Raw genomic sequence first — 20,354 nt, 5'->3', positions numbered from 1 at the left:
GTTTAGCCCTAGTTCCCAGAACTGTAATGCCGGAGAAACTGAGGCAAGAGAGAGATTAGAGAGTTTTTTAATATTTTATTTGAAAGGAAAAGATTTACTGGGACCAAATGGATCCATGGTTTGGTCCCAGGGCTGAATGAGGCTATCATCAAGAACCTACCCTCCAGCCAGCATCCAGCAGCCAATTTGAGTTCTCAATGACATATTTATATACAGTAGCTAAACAAAGGCAGGGGGGTGGAGTCCAAACTCTGATGAGCTGGGATCTCCAGGCTGGAACTATTAATTCAGCTCTGACAGGTTGGGGGGGGTAGGACCATAAATTCTAACAAACTGGGAGTTAAGAAAATGTCTGACTACAGACGCAAAGTCTGGAGTCCCTCTTTCTGAGTTTACACATTGACAATTTATAACCTTAGAGCAAATAGACCTGAGATATATCAGTCTTCATGAACTGGGGGGTTGGGGGGAAGTTGCAACTAAAGGGATTGAGGCAGAACAATTAGGGAAACTGAGTCAGGACAATTAGGGAAACTGAGTCAGGATAATAAGGGAAACTGAATTTAGATAATAAAAGAGAACTGGTACAACAGAACCACTAAAGTAATTAGTTATATAACTCAGTCCTGACTATATTCGCCTTGAAATGAACTCATTTCTACATTCCCAGGTGTGGATTTGCCTAGTCAGGCTGCTGAGTCTCTATTCCTTAAAAGCTACTTCTTCAGCCCTCCAATATGAGGTGAGAAGGGTGAAGGGCTAGAGACAGGGACAGTTTCATTCCTCATTTCCTTCTCCTGAATATGGTCATTCCTGAGATTCAACAATGGTATCTTCAGCTCTTCTCCTTCCCTTTCTTATTGACCAGCGAAAAAAAAAACCTGTCTGGATAACAAAGTTATCTCCTTTCTCCCTAATGACTTACAAGGTTTTAATTTGTAGCACTGTCCTTAGCCTGAGGAGCAAGAGGAGAAGGTTGTCTGCATAGCTCAGAGATCTTACATAAGCTATCCTTTCACCTTGACATTCTCTATTGTAATTCTTCACTGAAGTTAATTGTATTAGTCAGATTTTGTGACTAATTTTGTTCATCATAGTTACATTTTTTTTCTATTAAGGCCTTCAAGTGGAGCTTCTAAATAATGCCTAGAACCAATAAAGATTGGGAATATTTTCTCATTCTCAGCAAGATCCCTACTTAGCTTATTTGTACATAGTTATTGGTACGGTGCCTGCCTTATAAGACAGTGAGCTCCTTGAGAACAGGGATTATTTCTTGAGACTTTCTTTGAATTTCCAGCACTTAGTACAATGCCTGGCACATAGTAGGTGCTTAATAAGAGCTTATTGATTGAACTCACCACTTAACTACTTTCAGTTGCTATGATGGGTTAGATTTAGGGCTCTCTATCCTGGAATAAGAATCCTGAAAACTACATATTGTTACAATAATTGCAAATAACAGGAATACTTTTGCATGTAAAATGCTGATTTTTTCCCTCTTTCTGTGTCCTTTCCTGCCCTCACCATTAATTTGAGTAACTAGAAAGGATGATTTCACCAGTCTTTCATGTGGCAAAAAGGGCCATTGTCATCTTATAATCTTCTGGATGCAAGAAAAGACTGCATGTCTATGAGGAGATGTATTGAGTTTCAATCTGGACATAAAAGAACATTTGTCCTTGTTCTGGCCTCAGGGACATCATAGATCCTTGAGACCCAGGAATCTTGTTTCAATCTTCTTTCTGAGAACACTGGAGTTGTTTCCCACTTTCCCGGCACAACCTATGACAGAGAAATTAATATTTGAAAAATATCCAGCAGGAAATGAAAAGGAAGAAGAAAAGGGAAAAATTGAAGGAATAGGAGAAGAGGAAGAAGAATGAGGAAAAAGTTTAATAGAAAGAAGTAAGATGGAGGACAAAGGAGGGAAGAGTGAATCAGCATCTTTATACAATGTAAAGCTACAGAATGGAATTTGGAAAGATGGTAATTTCATGCAATCTAGTTTAAGCCTCCTCCAGAAGAGAATGATAAATCAACTTTGTAAACTGAGCCAGGTCCTTGGATTTGGTTATACTGGGACTCTAGTTTCATCTTCTGTCTTCCTTGCTGAGACAACTCATCAGTTTGAGGCTGGAAATTAGATCTTGGAATGAATTCTGAATTCAACTCCTTCTCTCATTGTTACAGAGAAGAAAACTGAGTCTTAAAAGATACACAACAACCACTAACTCTCTGAGGCAGGATTTCATCCTAAGCTTTTCTGACTTAAAGTTCATTCCCTTATTTCCCATGCCAAAACATATCTGCACCATCTCTTATATAGAGAGTGGTCTAGAATTGATTGGTGGTTGTTCTTTGTTCTCAAAGAGCACCAAAATGACACCACTATTTTAGAGTCAAATTACAGTGCTTCCAACTGGGGCTGATGAGACCAATGCAAGCTTGGAATGCTCTGCAACAAACTCTCTAACAAATTCTTCTGAGCTAATTCAATTCTGTTTTGCTCATAGAGCACAGCATCCTTTCTGTTGAGGGCACATCATGCTGGGTGATCCTGTGTCAGTGTTTCCATGTCATATAATCAATTCTAAAGTTCTTAAAAGAGACCTTGAGAATGTTCTTATATCACTTTTATGGACCACTTTATGAGTGATTGCCCTGTATGAGTTCTCCATAATATAGTCTTTTTGGCAAGCATACATTTGGTACTCAAATAATGTGGCTAACCCAACAGAATTGCATTCTTGGTATTAAGAGTTTGAATGTTTGGCAGTTTAATTCCAAAAAGGACCTGTGTCTGATATCTTATCCTGTCAGGTGATTTTCAGAATCTTCTAAGACAATTCAAATGGAAGTAATTTCATTTTTTTGTCATGCTGCTGGTCTACTGTCTAGGTTTCACAGGCATACAACAATAAAGTCAGTACAATGGCTCTGTAGGTTTGGTAGTTAATTCTAATACTACTTGTCTCCCACACTTTCCTTTGGAGCCTCCTAGAGATTGAGTTAGCTCTGGCAATGTGTAAATCAACCTCATAATCAATATAGAAAGTATAATGGCAAGGTAAGTAAACTTATCCATAACATTCAAACTTTCTCCATTTGCTGTAACTGAAGGCTCCACATAGGGATGATGAAGTGCTGATTGATGGAGTACCTGTGTTTTCTTGGTTTTAATTGTTAAGTCAAAACTAGCACATGCAGCAGGGATCAATCCACAGTCTATTGCATCGAGCTTCAGATGCTGCTTCGAATGCACAATCATCTTCAAACAAAACTCATGCACCAACATTCTCTCCACTTTAGTTCTGGCTTGCAGCCTTTTCAAGGTGAAGAATTTGCCACCAGTGCAGTAGCTGACTGATGCCATGTTTGTCCTCATTGAAGGCATTTGACAACGTGGTTGAAAACATCATGCTAAAAAGTATGGGAACAAGCACATAGCCTTGTTTCACTCCATTGGTGACTTAGGAGAACATTCTCTATTGCCCAGAGCCTGACTAAGCAGGTTGTCAGGAAATTGATGTACAATACTGATGAACTTTTTCTGGGCAATCAAATTTTTGCATATTTTTCCATAAACACTCATAATTGACAGTATCAAAAGCCAAATCTACAAATATGGAATATAGACCTCTGTTCTGCTCCTGGGATTTCTTCTGGAGTTGTTGGGCAGCAAACACCATATCAACCATTCCTTGGCCCCTTCTGAAGCCATGCTGGTTCTCAGGTAAATTGTCATCTTCCAGGTGTAGAATCAGCTTATTAATGAAGACTCTGGCAAGAATCTTGACAGCAATGACTTGAGAGAGACTCCCAACCCCTGTTTGACACAGGATGATTTATTCCTTTTTCCTTTTATAATGATGGACTATAGAGGTATCCTTAAATTCCTGGGGCATAACCTCCTGTTGACATATAATATGGAAAATTTCAGTCAGCTTGTGTTATGAGCAATGGACACCCCTCCACCTTGTAAATCTCAGTTTGAATAGAATAAGCACTGGGTGCTTTGCTACAGGAAAGGAGCTTAATAGCATTTAAAAACTCCTCTTTTGTTGGAACTTCAGCTGGGAAGGGATTGAGTTCAATCTGGGATAAAAGGTGGTTTCAATATTGATTAATGATCTATTCAAAGCACTATGGAAGTGTTCAGGTCATCTCTCTAGGATTGTGTCCTTATCACTAATCAGTGTGTCTCCATCAGAGGTGAACAATTAGATGCACCATGAATCTTTAGCCCTTCAGTATACCATAAAAGCCTTTGGATTGTTACTATCAGCATCAAACTGAATTTCATCTTTCTTACTGAGCCAAGAATCCTATGTCTAATGCTTCACTTGTACTTTACTTTTGATGGAAATGAATGCTATCCTCTTAGACATGGATGAATTATCTCAATTTTTTGAATTTCCCCATTATCTTTTATCAAACCATTCGATGTTTGCATGGAGCAAATTCAAAGCTGTACACCAAAAATCTGAAAGCTGCCCCCTCCTTTTCTGCTCCAGTGTTGCCAACTGTGTTTTAGTTCAACTAACGCTCCAAATTAGCAACAAACTGTTCCCTCTCAAGGAAGGGCTCTAATCTGTTGATATTAATTCTTTTGGTAATTTTAAAAATAATAGCTTTTCACTTTCAAAATATATGCAAAGATAGTTTTCAACATTAACCTTTGCCCCTCCCTCTACCCTCTCTTAGAAATCAAGTAATCCAATGTAGGTTAAACATGTGCAATTCTTCTATACATATTTCCACATTTATCATGCTTTACAAGAAATCACATGAAAAAGGGGGAAAATGAAAACAAAATAAGCAAATAATAAAAAGGTGAAAATACTATATTGTAATCCACATTCAGTCCCCACAATCCACTTTCTGGATGCAGATGGCTCTCTCCTTCACAAGTCTATTGGAATTGCCTTTCATCATTGGCAATTCATCAATTGATCATCATATAATCTTGTTTTTGCTGTGTACAATGGTCTCATGGTTTTACTCACTTTACTCTGCATCACTTCATGTAAGACTCTCCAGGTCTTTCTGGAATCATCTTACTGATCATTTCTTATAGAACAATAATATTCCATAACATTCATATACTTATTGACCCATTTCCCAACTGATTGGCTCCACCCAATTTCCATTTCCTTGCCACTACAAAAAGAGCTACTATAAACATTTTTGCATATGTGGGTTTTTTCCCCTTTTTTGTGGTCTTTTTGGGATATAGACTCAGAAGAGAGAATGCGGGATCAAAGGGTATGCATAGTTTGATAGCCCTTTAGACATAGTTTCAAAACTACTCCCCAGAAAGCCTGGATCAGTTCACAACTCCACCAACAATGTATCAGTGTTTCAGTTTTCCCACATCCCCTCAACATTTACCATTCATTATCTTTTCCTGTCATTTTAGTCAATCTGAGAGGTGTATAGTAGTACCTGAGAGTTGTCTTAATTTGTATTCCTCTAATCAATAGTGATTTTATTTTCATATGACTAGAAATGGTTTTAATTTCTTCATCTGAAAGTTTTCTGTTCATATTTTTTGACCATTTATCAGTTGGAGAATGGCTTGTGTGCTTATAAATTTGAGTCAATTGTCTACATAATTTAGAAATGAGACCTTTATCAAAATCTTTGGATGTAAAATTTTCTGCTTCCTTTTCTTGTCTGCATTGGATTTGTTTGTAGAGAAACTCTTTAATTCAATAAATCAAAATTATCAATTTTGATTTTTTATAATATTCTCCAGTTCTTCTTTGGCCATAAATTCTTTTCTTCTCTACAGATCTAAGAGGTAGACTATTCCTTGTTATCCTAATTTGCTTTTAGTTACACATTTATGTCTAAATCATGAACCCATTTCAATCTTATCTTAGTATATAGAGGATGTTTCTGCCATACTATTTTCCAACTTTTCTAGCAATTTTTATCAAATAGTGAGTTCTTATCCCAGAAACAGAAGTCTTTGGGTTTATCAAACAATAGATTACAACAGTCATTGACTATTGTGTCTTGTGAGCTTGATGTATTCCACTGATCAACTACTTTATTTCTTAACCAATAGCAAATGATTTTGATGACTGCTGTTTTATGTTATAGTTTTAGGTCTGTTACAGTTAGGTCACCTCCCTTTGCTTTTTTTTCCATTAATTCCCTGGAAATTCTTGACCTTTGGTTCTTCCAGATGAACTTTATTATGTTTTACCCCTATAAAATAATTTTGACAGTTTAATTGGCATAGCATTGAATAAGTAGAATAGGTATAATTGCCATTTTATTATATTAACTTGGCCTACCCATGAGCACCTGATATTCTTCCAGTTGTTTAGATCTAACTTTGTGTGAAAAGTGTTTTGTAATTGTGTTCACATAGTTCCTAACTTTGTTTTGACAGACTGCCAAATATTTTATATTATCTACAGTTATTTTAAATGGAATTTCTCCTTGTATCCATTACAGCTGTTCTTCGTTGGTAATATATAGAAATCCTGATTTGTGTGAATTTATTTTACATATTGAAACTTCGCTAAAGTTAAAGTTACTAATTGTTTCTAATAGTTTTTTAGTTACTTATTACCAACTCTAATTATTTAACTTTTTTCTTCTCTTATTGTTAAAGCTAACATTTCTAATATAATATTAAATGATAATGATGATAGTGAGCAACTTTGTTTCACTCTTTCTGGTAATTGTTTTTGTCTTAGGGTGCCACTTTTGTTGAATGCAAATATTCAACTTAGCGAGGATAAGTCTATGATCATTCCAGCACTCAACACCACACATTTGCCTTCATCACTATCACATCCTGTCTCTTCTTAAAATCACATAGTCTATTAAATGACAATGACTTTTGCTGTGAAGGTGCATCTCTGAAGTTTTATGGCATCTATGAAGTATTTATTTTTTGAGATGAACAAGTCTTCAGTAGTAAGTTAGATTTCCATTGATGTTTCCAATTCCATTTCTCCCAAGGACTCCCTTTCATGTCTGGAAGTCTGAGCCTACTCTAGCATTAAAGTCATGCACAAATATAAGCTTATCCTCTTTTGGCACATTGATAATAAAAGTGTCCAGGACTTCATAAAATTTTTCTTTGACCTCATCAGGGTTCATCATGGTGGGATCATAGGCACTGATGCTGATGGAATGTCATTTTCCTGCAAGTGGAAACTGCATTGTCATGAGACTGTTGTTCACTTCTTTTGATAGGTATACTAGCTTGTTTAATTTTGATTACAAAGCTTACACCAGCTTTACAGTGTTTTCCTTTAATGTGGTCACTCCAGAAAAAACATATATCTATCTCTGACTTCAGCAAGCTGACATTCATTTACCAGCCTTGTTTCACTCAGGGCTGCTATTTGGATGTGATAGTTGTTGAGTTCTTCTGCAACAAGAGCTGTTAGTCTTTCAGTGCCACTGGATTTTGTGTTGTCTGTCAATATGCACACATTCCATGTACTAATGGTGGTGGATTCAACTTTGCAAAACTTTTGTACATTTTTTGGTGTTTTGATTATAGAGCAGAATCTTTTATTTGCTGCAGTAATCAGATCAATGTTGGATAATAGATAATTTTAGGGCTCCTTTTCTAGCCTCAGGGGGTGCAAGCAGTGCGATCCTTAAAAAGGCTATTCAGACACTCAAGAGACTGCTAAATCCCACTGCTGCTTCTAGACCCAATGGCCTGGCCTGCCATATACAAGGTAGTGACTACAGCATCCAGTGTATCTGTACCTGCTAGTTCATCACTCACCCATCACCACAGGACTTTAATATAGGTAGAAATAGTTTTTTTTAATGATATGGGTGATGTCTTTTGATTCATAAGTAAATTGAATTTAAGTGATATAGTTGCTCTAAGTTGTTGACTTTATTATCTCTTCCAGAGTTATCACTGTCAAGTGGCAGAAGAGTAAAGATAACTGGCAATAGCTCAAGATACAACAGATGACTTTGGTGTCTTTGATATCTAAATAAGCTCTAAACTCTCCACAGCATCTGCTTCACCTGCCTTCATGGCCATTAGAACAAATTGCTCTAATCTGTCCTTTCCACTAGGGGAAGACTTCACATACTTGGGGTAGACATCCCCTAACTCACCATAGTATTTGAAACCTCAGTTACCCTCAATCTGTTTAGTTTATGTGCCAAAAATGGTGTAGCTTTTGTGCATGCAATAGCTCCTGAAAGCACAGGTGAGAGTTAAGTGGATCAGGTAAACACCAAATGGGAAAGCAGTCCTGAAAAAGGCTCGGCAGCTCTGTTACCAGAGTTAATACATCCTACCATCCATCCAGGGTACTGAAAGGTTGTCAGATTTGAACTCATATTTTCCTAATTCGACTCCAAAGCTATACTCACTATATTAACTAGCTGCCTCCCTGTAAGCAGATCGAAAAGTTCTGTGAATGACCACTTACTTCCATGATTCCTATAGTGCTAGATTAAATGTCGATCTTGTTTGCCAATATGGGTCAAAGATGGGACTTGAATCCAGATCTTTGTGGCTTTGGTGGACAGCTCTCGATCCACTAAGCCATATTTAACACTACTTACTGAGGGTGGAGGAGTAAGTAACCTCTTCAAACAAAATATAATAGCAAAGCAAGTCATTCTGATGGCATAGCTGACAGATAGGAATTAAGTTTAATGTAAAAGAACTGGGGAGATGTCCAAGAGAGGGGAAAGGTATTTGATTGCTAAGATTGCTATACTTTAGTCAAGAGTAGAATTAGTGTAGGGATAGCAAAGATTTAACACTTTCATCTTTCATATGAATAAAAAACCTTGTAAAACATGGCATGAGTCAATACTTCTAAAGCTCAAGAGAGAATTTTCCATCATTGATTTTACAGCAAAAATTTACTTTTTGCTTGTACTAAAAGACCAAGATTGTTTTATCACTCCCCAGGACAAAGGATTAAATTAGGCAGGAGTAAACTAGAGTAGTCAAAGCTGTTGTATATTGTCTAAGAACCTCCTGTTAGATTCTCTGCACTGGGCTTCTCCACACATGCCTGCACTGGGTCACATTTCCCTCTGCCCAATTGAGACAGATCTTTCCTGAAGTCCTTCCAGAATATCTTAAGCTGGAAAATCATTACACTCTAAATATTTGTGGGTTCTGTCACTCCAAAATTCATTCAGAGACTTGATATCTAACGCTGATTCTGAGGAAGCTGGGAAAGTTTGGGCAATGTTCTTACTCTCACCCATCTTGAATTCGTTAACCTCTGGTATTTTTCTCTAAGGCTGACAAGTAAATTTCTCTTTTTTCATCTAATAATCATCATCACTAGTATTTATATAGTGCTTTAAGGTTTGCAAAGTACTCTACAAATATTATCTCATTTTATGCTCACAACAACCCCAGGAGGTATATGTGTGTGTGTGTGTGTATATATATATATATATATATATATATATATATATATATATATATATATATATATATATATATATGTATATTTGTACCAAGGAAAGTTGAACAGGGTTTACATATTCATGTGTGTTTTACATAAAAGCAACATTTAAAAAGTATCCTTCAATGCCCTCTTCCTCTCCAACATGCATTTTATAATCTAGGAATTGCTTAAATTGCTTTGCTAAGAAGACTTTTAAATCTGTATTTCCTGATACTTTTGTCACCCTGAAGATCACAGAAATAATTAGGCTTTTCCCTAATGATAGTTAGGAAAATGATAAGTTGACTTAAGATTGTTCTATCTCCCATTCTGTATAGATAATATGGATCATTTGAAGTGAAATACTTTTTTGGTTCAAGAAAACACTAGAATTTTCTTCTTAGGCAAACTAAAGCCTTCATATGATTGCATCAAACATTTTGGAGAAATCTACCTATATTCTCAATCTCTTTCAATGTAACCATTATACAGGGATATGCTGATAAATATTTAATATTTCTCCAGAGGGGGGGAAAGTACACAGGACATATTTTAGAGTTTAATGTTTCCTCTATCCTTTACTAAATCTAGACAACAATAAATCTACCTCTGATTTGTAGTGATTGCTGATTTAGAAAGTATAAATATTCACAGTGAAAATTATCAATGGAGTTAGCTTGGTTCAATATGGTTCCAGCTCTGTCCTTATATCAGTGATGCCCACAGAATAAAGGGCCTAGGTGATTTGAGATAAGAAGTTTGAGGGTTGGGGGGAAGAGTAGAAATCATAATTCTCTTGGTCTGAGCTCCCCCTAAGCAACTTGGTAAAATTTGTTCCATTTGCAAGCATATTAGCTAAAATTCATCCATCCATCCATCATCTATGTTTTATTGAGGACTATTATTTATATACATATGTTTTATTAATAAGAATGTTTTATAAGCAAAGAATAATCAGAATATCATATGCTTTCCAATTGAATTGTAATTATTAAATGAATCTATGATCTTGCAAATTTGAGTGTTCATTCCAGAGGTGCGAATAACAACCCATCCATGCCTACTTATACTGTATGACTTTTGTCTCTAAGTGTACCTCAGGAGGACTATCCTATCTGTTGAGGACTTGCCTTCCTCTATTTCTTCTGACACTGAAAAGGTTCCAGAAGAGCTTCTGTCAGTCTACCCATCTCACATGTTAATTTGTGAAATGTTTTCTTCCATTCTTGAAGTTCTTTATTTATTTTGTTTATTTTATTAATGTATGTTTCAGCCTGCTCAAAAACTTTTATCTAGAGGATGGAAGTTCTTGGAATCAGAGAAAAACTAGACTTTGAATTTTATTTCTTTCACCTACATACTAACCATGTGATTTACCTAACTCTCTGAGACTCAAATTTCCTCAATTGTCAAATGAAGGGATATTACTAGATGGCCTCTTATGGTCCCTTTCAGCCCTAAATATATAATAATTCTATGATCCTATAAATTATGCTGTTCCAAAGTCTCACACTGAATACTCCACAGAGTTTCTGTCTCAATCCCAGGATAAGGACTTTGGCAATTAGGGGATACATGGTTCTCTTTGGATCTCCTTGGTGCTGCCAGTAGAGAAGAACCAGTTTCTTTCCTGGAGAGAGTTAAGTGGCCTGATGAGATAGGGTCCTGGAATCAGGAAATAACCGAATTCCAATCCAGTCAGCCACTTATTAGCACATGAAGTGTCTGTTAGCCTCATTTTTCTCAGCTGTAAAATACAGATAATAGCACTTTTCTCAAATGGTTGTTGTGAGCATCAAATATTCTAATATTTGTAAGGTATTTAGCACAGTACTTGACACATAGTAGGTACTATATAAGTCCTTATTCTTTTCCATCTTCCTTTCCTGGTTTGACTATGATTACAATTCATAGGTTTGAAGACTTTATTGCTAAGTGAAAAGTGTGAGTATTCACAGAATTTGTAACAAATACTACAAATCATTGTTTGGTTCATTATTTAGACTTATTTTTCAAAGAGCCAGCTCCTAAAACATATATTCACAGTAAGGGATTTCCCACAACTTCAGTTTCCCAGGAGGAGGGACTCAGGGTTATCTTTCAGAGGTGACACACCCTCCAAGCTTGGAGAGCTAGAACTAGTTTAATAAGAAGAGGGAAAAGTCCCAAGATGGGAAATGGGCTTTTTGTCAGGATCTCACAACCACTACCTTCCTTTGCTTTTCTAGGAGAATACTCTTATTGGTCCAATGTCTGACAAAACACCCAAGTTATTCCCTGATTTAATAAAATATCAGTTTAATAATAGTAATAATTAGTAAAATTATTGTTAGTTATTGTTAATATGATTAGTGAAATAATGGGAACACCATGAATAACATTTCTATCCAGCAACATTACTAATAATTAATTTCTCATAATAATTATAATTAACAGTATAATAGTAATTAATAAAATGATAATAAATAAATAATAACAATACTCTTCATGTTCTGCAAATAACTTTACACATATTATTTCATTTGATCCACTCTGTGGCACCATTATTATCCCCATTTTACATATAAGGAAATCTGTCTCCACATTCTGACTCCACATTCATCACTCCTTCCAAAATATCTCATTGTATTAGTCACCAGTCCTAGTTTTTTTGTTTTTTTTTTTAAACATGTATAACCTAAAGTCTGCCTGAAATAGTCTACCCATAGTTGTTGGGGATGGGCAGAGGTCAAAATTCTCCCTCGTCTTAAGTTTTGTGCTAGAAAACTCATGCCCGTGTTAACTCTAGTCCACACATCTGGTTTCACAATAAAACTTGGTTTTTTGGGGTTCCTGGATAAAATATGTTGTTGAGGGCCTTCTTCATTGGACATTTCTAGTTGCTTCCATCACCTGTTTTGAAGACTTAAGTCAAGAGATAAAGTGTATCCTAAATCTGTAATTGTATTCATAAAACCCTATTATCCTATGTATATTGTTTCCGTGTCCAACACTGAATATTCTTCAGAGTTCCTGTCCAATGTGACAATCTTGGTTATTGAAACCAACCCATAAACTACATTCTTCTAGTATTGAAACCAACCCATTACTGCTATGTGAATATAAACCTCATGACCCCCTCATTGGCAATGCTGCTTCTCTTTGCAAAGGCTGGCTTGTTCAATGATAGTAGTCAATTCCAAATAGGTAGTTTTAAAATGCAAAGGGATTTGCAGTTTAATTCAAATGATCATTGGTACCTCTTCAGCCTCTCATTTCAACCTTTGGAAATGGATACAACAGCTTAAGAGAAGCTGAGCTTTTAGTAGTCCAATTTTGTACACAGACAGCTTTAACTCTGGACGGATGGCATTCCAACAAGAAGGGACAGGCCAATGCTGATTGGCACAGAGCCTTTCAGGATGAGGGCCTTCTGCTGATGCATGATGGTTAGAGTTTGTTTTCCTGGCTCACTCATCTCACTCCCCTCTGTCCTCCCACCTTGTTCATCCTCAAAGTTGGCAAACATTTTCCTTCCAGACTTTTCCAAGAAAATGCTTCCTCTGGTTGTCAAGCTCCTTGACTCTGATGAGTCAACCAACTGTTCATTTCCTAGCCAAGAAGCTAGCTTTGAAGCTAAGCTCCTCTGAGTCCTAATCAAGTTCAGTTTGGCCTTAAGAGATGGGCAGTATGGTCAAAGGAATTAAAAGCAGGAAAGCCAATATTAAAGTTAGCATGCCTGAAAGAAATGTGATCATGCTTCTCAATTCCTTTAGGTTAATTTTATTGATAGATGTTAATTTGAGGGTAGAACTTTTAATGGCCTCTACCATTATATATATAGGTGCTTATGTTTTCTTAAGTAAAATGAGAAGCAGTAAAAGTTGGTGAGAAAATCTAAGCAGGGGAGAGAGAAAAGAAAGAGACAGACAGAAAGAGATAGACAGACAATGACAGAGACAGTGAGAGAAGGAGACAGGCAAAGAGAGAAGAGAAGACTCAGAAGACAGAGAACACACAGAAATAAAGATACAGACAGTAACAGACACAGAGAGACGAGAGAGAGAGAGAGAGAGAGACAGAGAGACAGACAGAGAGAGAGACAGAGAGAGAGAGAGAGACAGAGAGAGAGAGAGGAGAGAGAGAGGAGAGAGAGAGAGAGAGAGAGAGAGAGAGAGAGAGAGAGAGAGAGAGAGAGAGAGAGAGAGAGAGAGAGAGAGAGAGGATGACAGTAGAGAGAAGGGGGAAGATCATTGAAATGAGGGGAAAATTACTAAAAAATAAGCTACTGTTCTGGGTACAAACAGTGGGCAGAGCCATAGACTCAAGTTACTGATATTCACACTATTTCCTTTCTTCCTTGTGGTTTTCAGATCAAAGACCATGTGGATATGCTGTTTTCCAATCTCAACCAAGAAGAAGTCAAAAGAAAAAGCATAGTAACCTCATTAGAAGGTAACTAGAATTCTGAAAGGGCATATGATGCCATTGTCAAGGAAGGGAAAGTTGAGGGACAAAGTGCTTGAGAAAACTAGAGGTATCATCAGGTCAGCTTGGTCTTCACGCTTCCTCCCAAGTTGCTTGTGCCAAATTTCCCTGTTTCCACTCCAGAAATAGCCCTCTAGATTTGTTACTGTTCCTGTTTCCTATAGTTTGGTTAGCAACTTGTTTTTTTCATTTTTCAACTTCTTGGGAAGGCCAGACTATATGGGAATGAAGAGTCCTAAACAAAACAATATAGTGATAGATCCTTCACTCTTAAAAAGGGCAATCCCTCAAGCTTAAGGTGGGGATTGGTAATGGGATGGGGTTCATCTACATGTAGTTCTTGAATAGAAGGGAAAGAAATTAGGCAAGTGTCACTGTGTACTATTATGTTCATCCGAGTCTACTGATGGACTAAGGATCAATGGGCATATGATGTGGAAAACAATATGAAAGTAAGTTCTTTAAAAAAAAAAAACTAACCTATTGATTGAGTGGTGAATGTGATGTTTTTGTAGGAAAAGAAGAGAAAATGAGTTCAACTTTAGTTTCCCTTCCTGCTCATCTCCAGTGATTACAGGAATCCCTCATTTTATGTCAACTTGTTATATGGAATTGTTACACAGAATTTTGAATTTATAGAAATGATAAAGTAGGGAACTAATTGATTGTGTGTAATTTGGAGTCAAACTTGAGGTATTTTCAATCTCTCATATTATGCATTATATAAAAGAACAACAAGGTTTTGGAATCCAATTATATTAGATTGTAGTCTCTCTTGAGAGGACAAAATCTCCATGGCCTAAGGGGAAATTGAAGCATAAATACAGTTCTTGTGGGCTGAATGGTAGGGAAATGATGGAAGAGGAGAAATTCTTGAATAGGAAAATGGTGCCAAACGCTTAAAATAGGCACAGAATTGCTATTAGGTGGAATATCTCCATCTCATCCCCTATAAAGTTTTCAATTCATTCTATTTGAAGAGTTTTTGCTTGTAGGAACAGATTCCAGAGTTTGCAAAAGGAGCAATCTACGGCTTGTTTTGCATTATCTGTTCTATAATTCAAGATACTGATATTGTGACTACATTTAATTCTCCCTTTGGACATTAGGAGAGTGCAAACATATGGCTCCACTGTAAATTCTCCAAGAGACCACAGTCCTCTGTCCCAAAGATATCATAACTGTCTTTGGCATTGATTTCCTAGACATGCAGCAATCAAGGGAATTTCCTTGCTCATACTTGGAATAGGAGAGTACTATGACCAAATTTCCACAGCTGCTCAGGGCTGGGAACCAAAGCAGGGATGAGAATCTAGAATGTGGGTCTGGGTGGTAGTATCAAGTATTGCCCTGTGCACACCAGCTCATCTAGGCTTGGGACATCCTCCAGTGTGGGATTATGAAGTTTGGTACTACACCACCTCAAAGGTCAAAGAGCAAGGAGAAAAATTGCCTTATAATGATAGACAATCTCTACTCAAGAATATATTCAACTAAATCTAAGATGACCTTATGATCATAGATTTAGAATGAAAAAGGAACTTAGTGGCACAGTGAAGACTAGTTTTAGACTAGTTTTAGACTCAGAGAAAATGAGTTCAAATCTCTGATGCTTCTTACCTAGATGGCCTTAGGGTGTAAGTCATTTAACTTTTCTGGGCCTTGGTTTTCTCATGTGTAAAAGGAAAGGGGTGAACTAAATGGACTTTGAGGTTCCTTCCAAATCTAGATCTGTTAATTTTTAGAGACTAAAGTTCAACATCATCATTATTTTTGAGTCATTTCAGTTGTGTCTAAATCTTTGTGAGCCATTTGGGATTTTTTTGGTAGAGATACTGTAATGGTTATCCATTTCCTTTTCCAGCCCATTTTACAGATGAGAAAACTAAGACAAACAGGGCTAAATGACTTTCCAAGAGTCACACACTTAGTGTCTGAGATCAGATTTGAACTCATGAAGATAAGCTTCATCTACCACTGCATCACAAAGCTGCCTCAATAAATTCAAGAGAATGTGAGGAATTCACAGAGAAGTAGATTGGTTGCTATGACTCAGAGGTATCACACAGAGGAGGTGGGAGATGGACTGGGTCAGAATTGAGCTAAGCTAAAAGGTAGCCCAAGCACATGCTAGGGACAGATGCTTGGACGGATGCTTGTTTTCTCTGTGTGCAGGGAGCTGAATGTTGTCACTATCACAGAGAAGGGCTCTGACCAGGTGGACTAGGAGACAAGCCAAGACCAACCTGCAGGGGCCACTTTTGCAGAAGATCAATTGGGGACCTCCCACAAAGAATTAAAATTGGAGAAAAAGAAAGCAGTTGAAATGGGGAAATGTCTCTATTTGTGGCCTGGGGAAAACCCAGCTCAATATATAAACTTGAATTTACATAGTTGACAAAGTAGGAAACTAATCTTCTCACTGTGAATTCATGTCAAGCTCGAGATAATTATGGGCTGTTGTAAAACATTAGATAGCAACATGTTTTGGTAAATAGTCTAGCTCTAGTAGACACTGTGAATACCCAGAACAATATATATATATATATATATATTAGATCAAAATTCGATAAGCTCTTGTACATGTGACTTGAAGGGAGATAGGTAGGTAAAGGACTATTTAGATGCTTTTAGGAAAATTAGAGGTGCCTGACATCAAAATATGACCTCCACCTTTATCAAGATGCCTCTGCTTTGCTATATCTACTCATACTAGTATGATCAGTTCTTCAATCAAAGAACAAAACTATACTAACCCAACCTCCCCTTTGAGAACTCAAAGACAGTAAGTAAAATTCAGAATGCTATGGTATACATTCTCTATAAGCATAGTCAAGGGGCCTAGAAGAAAGATCCAAGAACTTCTGGAAGAACATCTCATAAAGACCTAGGGATAAGAGGAATGGACGTCTTTAAGGCAGGTAGACATAACCATCTAATTCATCTAATGTAGGAAAAATAACTACTAGGAAAGCCTTCACTAAAGGTATCATTTTTCATGGCTTTAAAAAAGTTTGAAAACTTTTAATTACTTAAACTTTTAATTAAACTAAAACTTTTAATTAATAATTTTTAAAATCTGATTTTTTAAAAAAGTAAAGGCTCATTCATAAAATACTTTTATTCATTTAAAAACAATTTCTGGTCTGCAAGCCTTCTCCCTGAATCCCTGGACACTTTTCCTGATCATTCCTATGGGCATATTCTAGAGCACTAAGGTGCATGAGCATTGTTCAAATATACTCAAGAGTATAAAGCATTTTTCAAGGCTTGCTTGGGCCTTTCTTTTGAATTTTGGTCAAAAACTATGCTTTGGTCAAGAGTCAGACTAAAGAAGACCTTCACATAAACTAAGAAAACACATGTTTTATTATACATATTTCTTTGTGTAGGCCATTTTCTCTCTATATAACAAATACTCAGTTGACTTCTTTGTCAACCTTTATTCATTTAAAACTCTTACTTCTTGCAGTATACAGAGCAGCAACATGATGTATATACAGGACAGCAGTTTTCAAAGTATGGCTAGTTTCCCCTGAGTGTTCCCAATACCTTTTGGGGTACATGAGATCAAATTAATTTAAAAAAAGATAGGCCGTTTTAATTTCAGATATAGAAAATATCAATAGATATAACCAACATTAACAAAAACTCTTTGGGGTCCTCAATAATTTTTAAGAGTGTAAAGGGGTTCTGAGAATAAACATTTTGAGAATTACTGTACAGTAGAGAGTAGTGTAGCCTTGGAGTCAAACCTAAAATCAAATTCTCTCAGCTCTTAACAGCTGTATGACCCTTGGCAAGTCACTCAACCTATTAATGTTTTGCTGCCTTTTCCCCTCAATCTCTCCTGTAACTCTGTAACTATAAATTGCAGACCTTGGAGAGTTCCCATACTTCTGGATACTATTATTGGCTTAGTAACAATTTAGACCCAAGCTTATCATTCAAAAGTCATTATTGCATTCGAAAGCACTTTTCTAGTACAGGTAGACTTTGCTTTAAGCTAACTCAATAATTGAAAATCCAAATTAAAAAAAGAAAACATTATAAATTTCTGAGGCTTGTATTTACTCTGCAAAATAATGTACCTAAGAATTCCTTTAAATAGAATTAAATATAATTGTCTCAGAACATATATGATTTCATTTACTTGAAACTTTTAATATTGAAGAGGATAGTAGTGGTATGCAGTATGTGTGTGATATTTTAAGAGGTAAGAATCTTGGCCCATATTTTGAAGTACCTTGGGTGGGAAAAAAGTTTCAAGGCCAAATTCTGATGGAAGAATTACTTGGTCAAAGATTATTACTTATCCAGGGTCTGGAAATGAGGTCTCTATTTGGTATCCAGAAAATTTTTTTCTGGAATTATTCTTGCAATCTCTTCTCCTGGCACCTACTTGGATTTTTTCAGGTGGTAATTGAGGTGTAGATGTCAGAGTACACATTTCCTGCAGTCACACATTTCTTGCTTCAAAAGAGGTCTGTTAAAGAGGATGCTTCCTTGGTATATCTTTAAAGCTAAAGTCGGTACACACATACACATTTGATTTCATAGATTGATGCTCTGTAACGTATTCCCAGAATTGTAGAGTCATGAAACTTTTCCACAGCAGGTAGGCACCTAAAAAAGCTTTCCCTTCCTTTATGTTTTTTTGTGTTTTGTGTTTCTGTGCTATTGGCTATTCCCAAAATTAACCTCTCCCAGAAGGGAGATGTTGGAAATATGGTATAAATCTTTTGAGAAAGAGAAGAAACCATTAAATTTCTAGGGAGATGTTTTCAAAAGTCAGATCATGCAACAAAAAATAGTTAAAACAAAAAGGAGAATTTTTTTTTCCTGATTTCATTGGTGGTTCATTTCAAGGATTGTAGAGAAAAGAAGACTGGACATTTTGAACAAAGATATGACCTTCACATCCAACCTATAAACCATGTCCAATATAGTTTACTGTTTTAAAAATGGAAGGGGGGTTCCCCTCAAAGATGAGTAGACCCAAAATAATCATGGGAATCTTAAGTTAAAAGCCAAGAGCTTCAGTGGGATCAAATTAAAGCTGTGAAAGGAATTCTTCCTAAAGAAGAATCAACACAGAACTTAGCAGTATCAGAATACTGTCTGGTATTTCAGAATGAAACTGGGGTAATCAGATGACTGTTTAAATTTAGTGAGTGAACTTAAATCAAAGTTGACACACAGGATGCATGTGAGTAATCTCATATCCTCCTCCTCTGTGGGGCTTATCATGTGCCAATGGTAGGCATTAAAGCCCTAGTATCACACTGGTAAGCAGACAGCCTCCAGCATTGATTGAGCCAGCATTCATTCCCAGGGGGTCACTCATGATTAGTCTTCAGAAAAAGGCCTTGATTAATCTTTGGTCCTGGTGACGCACTCTGCTCTAACCTGTGGTTTTACTATGAAAATCCATCAGCAAGTCTTCAGTCTGATCATGTGGTGTAATTCTTCCCGGGGCCATTGGGACCTGTGTCTGATGTCGTTTCCTCCATGGCTGATGACTGCATTCATCCTCTGTTCTCTGGAGTGAAGCCATTTTGGCAGGGAGTAAAAGTGTCTCTTTTCATCCTGACCTCTCAAGCCTGCTCTGTCATAAATTAAAGTGTCCAAAGCAAACTGGTTTATTAACATGATAAAATACTCTATAGCTACTAAAAATGACAGGAATATAGACTATAGTTAGGCATGGAAATTTATTTATGAAATGTTAAATCAGACACATGACAATGCATACAATGAATATAAGTATATAAATAAGTCCATAAGAATATGATCTTATATAGCATTATATAGCATTCATTCATAGAGATTTAATTAAATGATTTTAGTATCATGAAGCTGAAAAGGAATATAGAAGTCATGTAGTGAAACACCTTCATTTTAATTTATGAACTATGGTTCAGCTAGGTTAAATAATTTCCTCAAGGTCAGCTAATAGAAACAGCAAGTTTGAAACTATACCTTTGATGCCCAATTCACAGTTCTTTCCACTCCACCATTCCTTAAGTCTAGAGCTAGGAGGGGACGTTAAAGACCTTGAACCCAATACCCTCATTTTGCATATAATAGGCAAACTAGATGACCATAGAAATGATACTTTACCTCACTTACCTTATTTGTAAAAAGCTGGAGAAGGAAATGGCAAACCACTGTAGTCTCTGCAAGAAAACCCCAATAGAGTAATGAGTTCAACATAAGTGAAAAAAAAGACTGAAAAAAATAATTAGGCACTCAGAGGGTAAATGAACTAGGGTTATACTATCAGTGGGAGATTTTTTAAGCTAGTGCATTATCTCACATGCTACTTTTCTAAAGATAGAGAAAAAGAATTTGGAGTTATTGAGAATAGTATGTTTATCGTGTTTAAGGAAAACTCAATTCTGAATAGATATTGGATTCAGAGAATAGTAAAATTTATAAGTTATGGGATCTGAGTTGAAATCCCAA

The 20,354-nt window shown here is 36.5% G+C and overlaps 1 protein-coding gene across 8 annotated transcripts in view; it reads left to right on the top strand.

Moving 5' to 3' along the window:
- C3H13orf46 (chromosome 3 C13orf46 homolog) overlaps positions 1 to 16,213 on the top strand; it is a 39,658-nt gene extending 23,445 nt beyond the window's left edge. For 4 of the 8 annotated variants that reach the window (XM_074299607.1, XM_074299608.1, XM_074299603.1 and 1 more), the window contains 2 exons: positions 13,772 to 13,853; positions 16,062 to 16,213. In XM_074299607.1, the coding sequence (XP_074155708.1) occupies positions 13,772 to 13,838 (67 nt within the window). In that variant the 3' untranslated portion in view covers positions 13,839 to 13,853; positions 16,062 to 16,213. Of the gene's footprint in view, positions 1 to 13,771; positions 13,854 to 14,401; positions 14,544 to 16,061 lie in introns of those variants that run through there. The other 4 variants (XM_074299606.1, XM_074299609.1, XM_074299601.1 and 1 more) reach the window with 1 other exon arrangement.
- The last annotated feature ends 4,141 nt before the right edge of the window (positions 16,214 to 20,354 follow it).

Source organism: Sminthopsis crassicaudata, chromosome 3 (assembly GCF_048593235.1).
Source record: "Sminthopsis crassicaudata isolate SCR6 chromosome 3, ASM4859323v1, whole genome shotgun sequence".
Lineage (NCBI taxonomy): Eukaryota > Metazoa > Chordata > Mammalia > Dasyuromorphia > Dasyuridae > Sminthopsis > Sminthopsis crassicaudata.
This window is presented reverse-complemented; position numbering and strand designations above follow the sequence as displayed.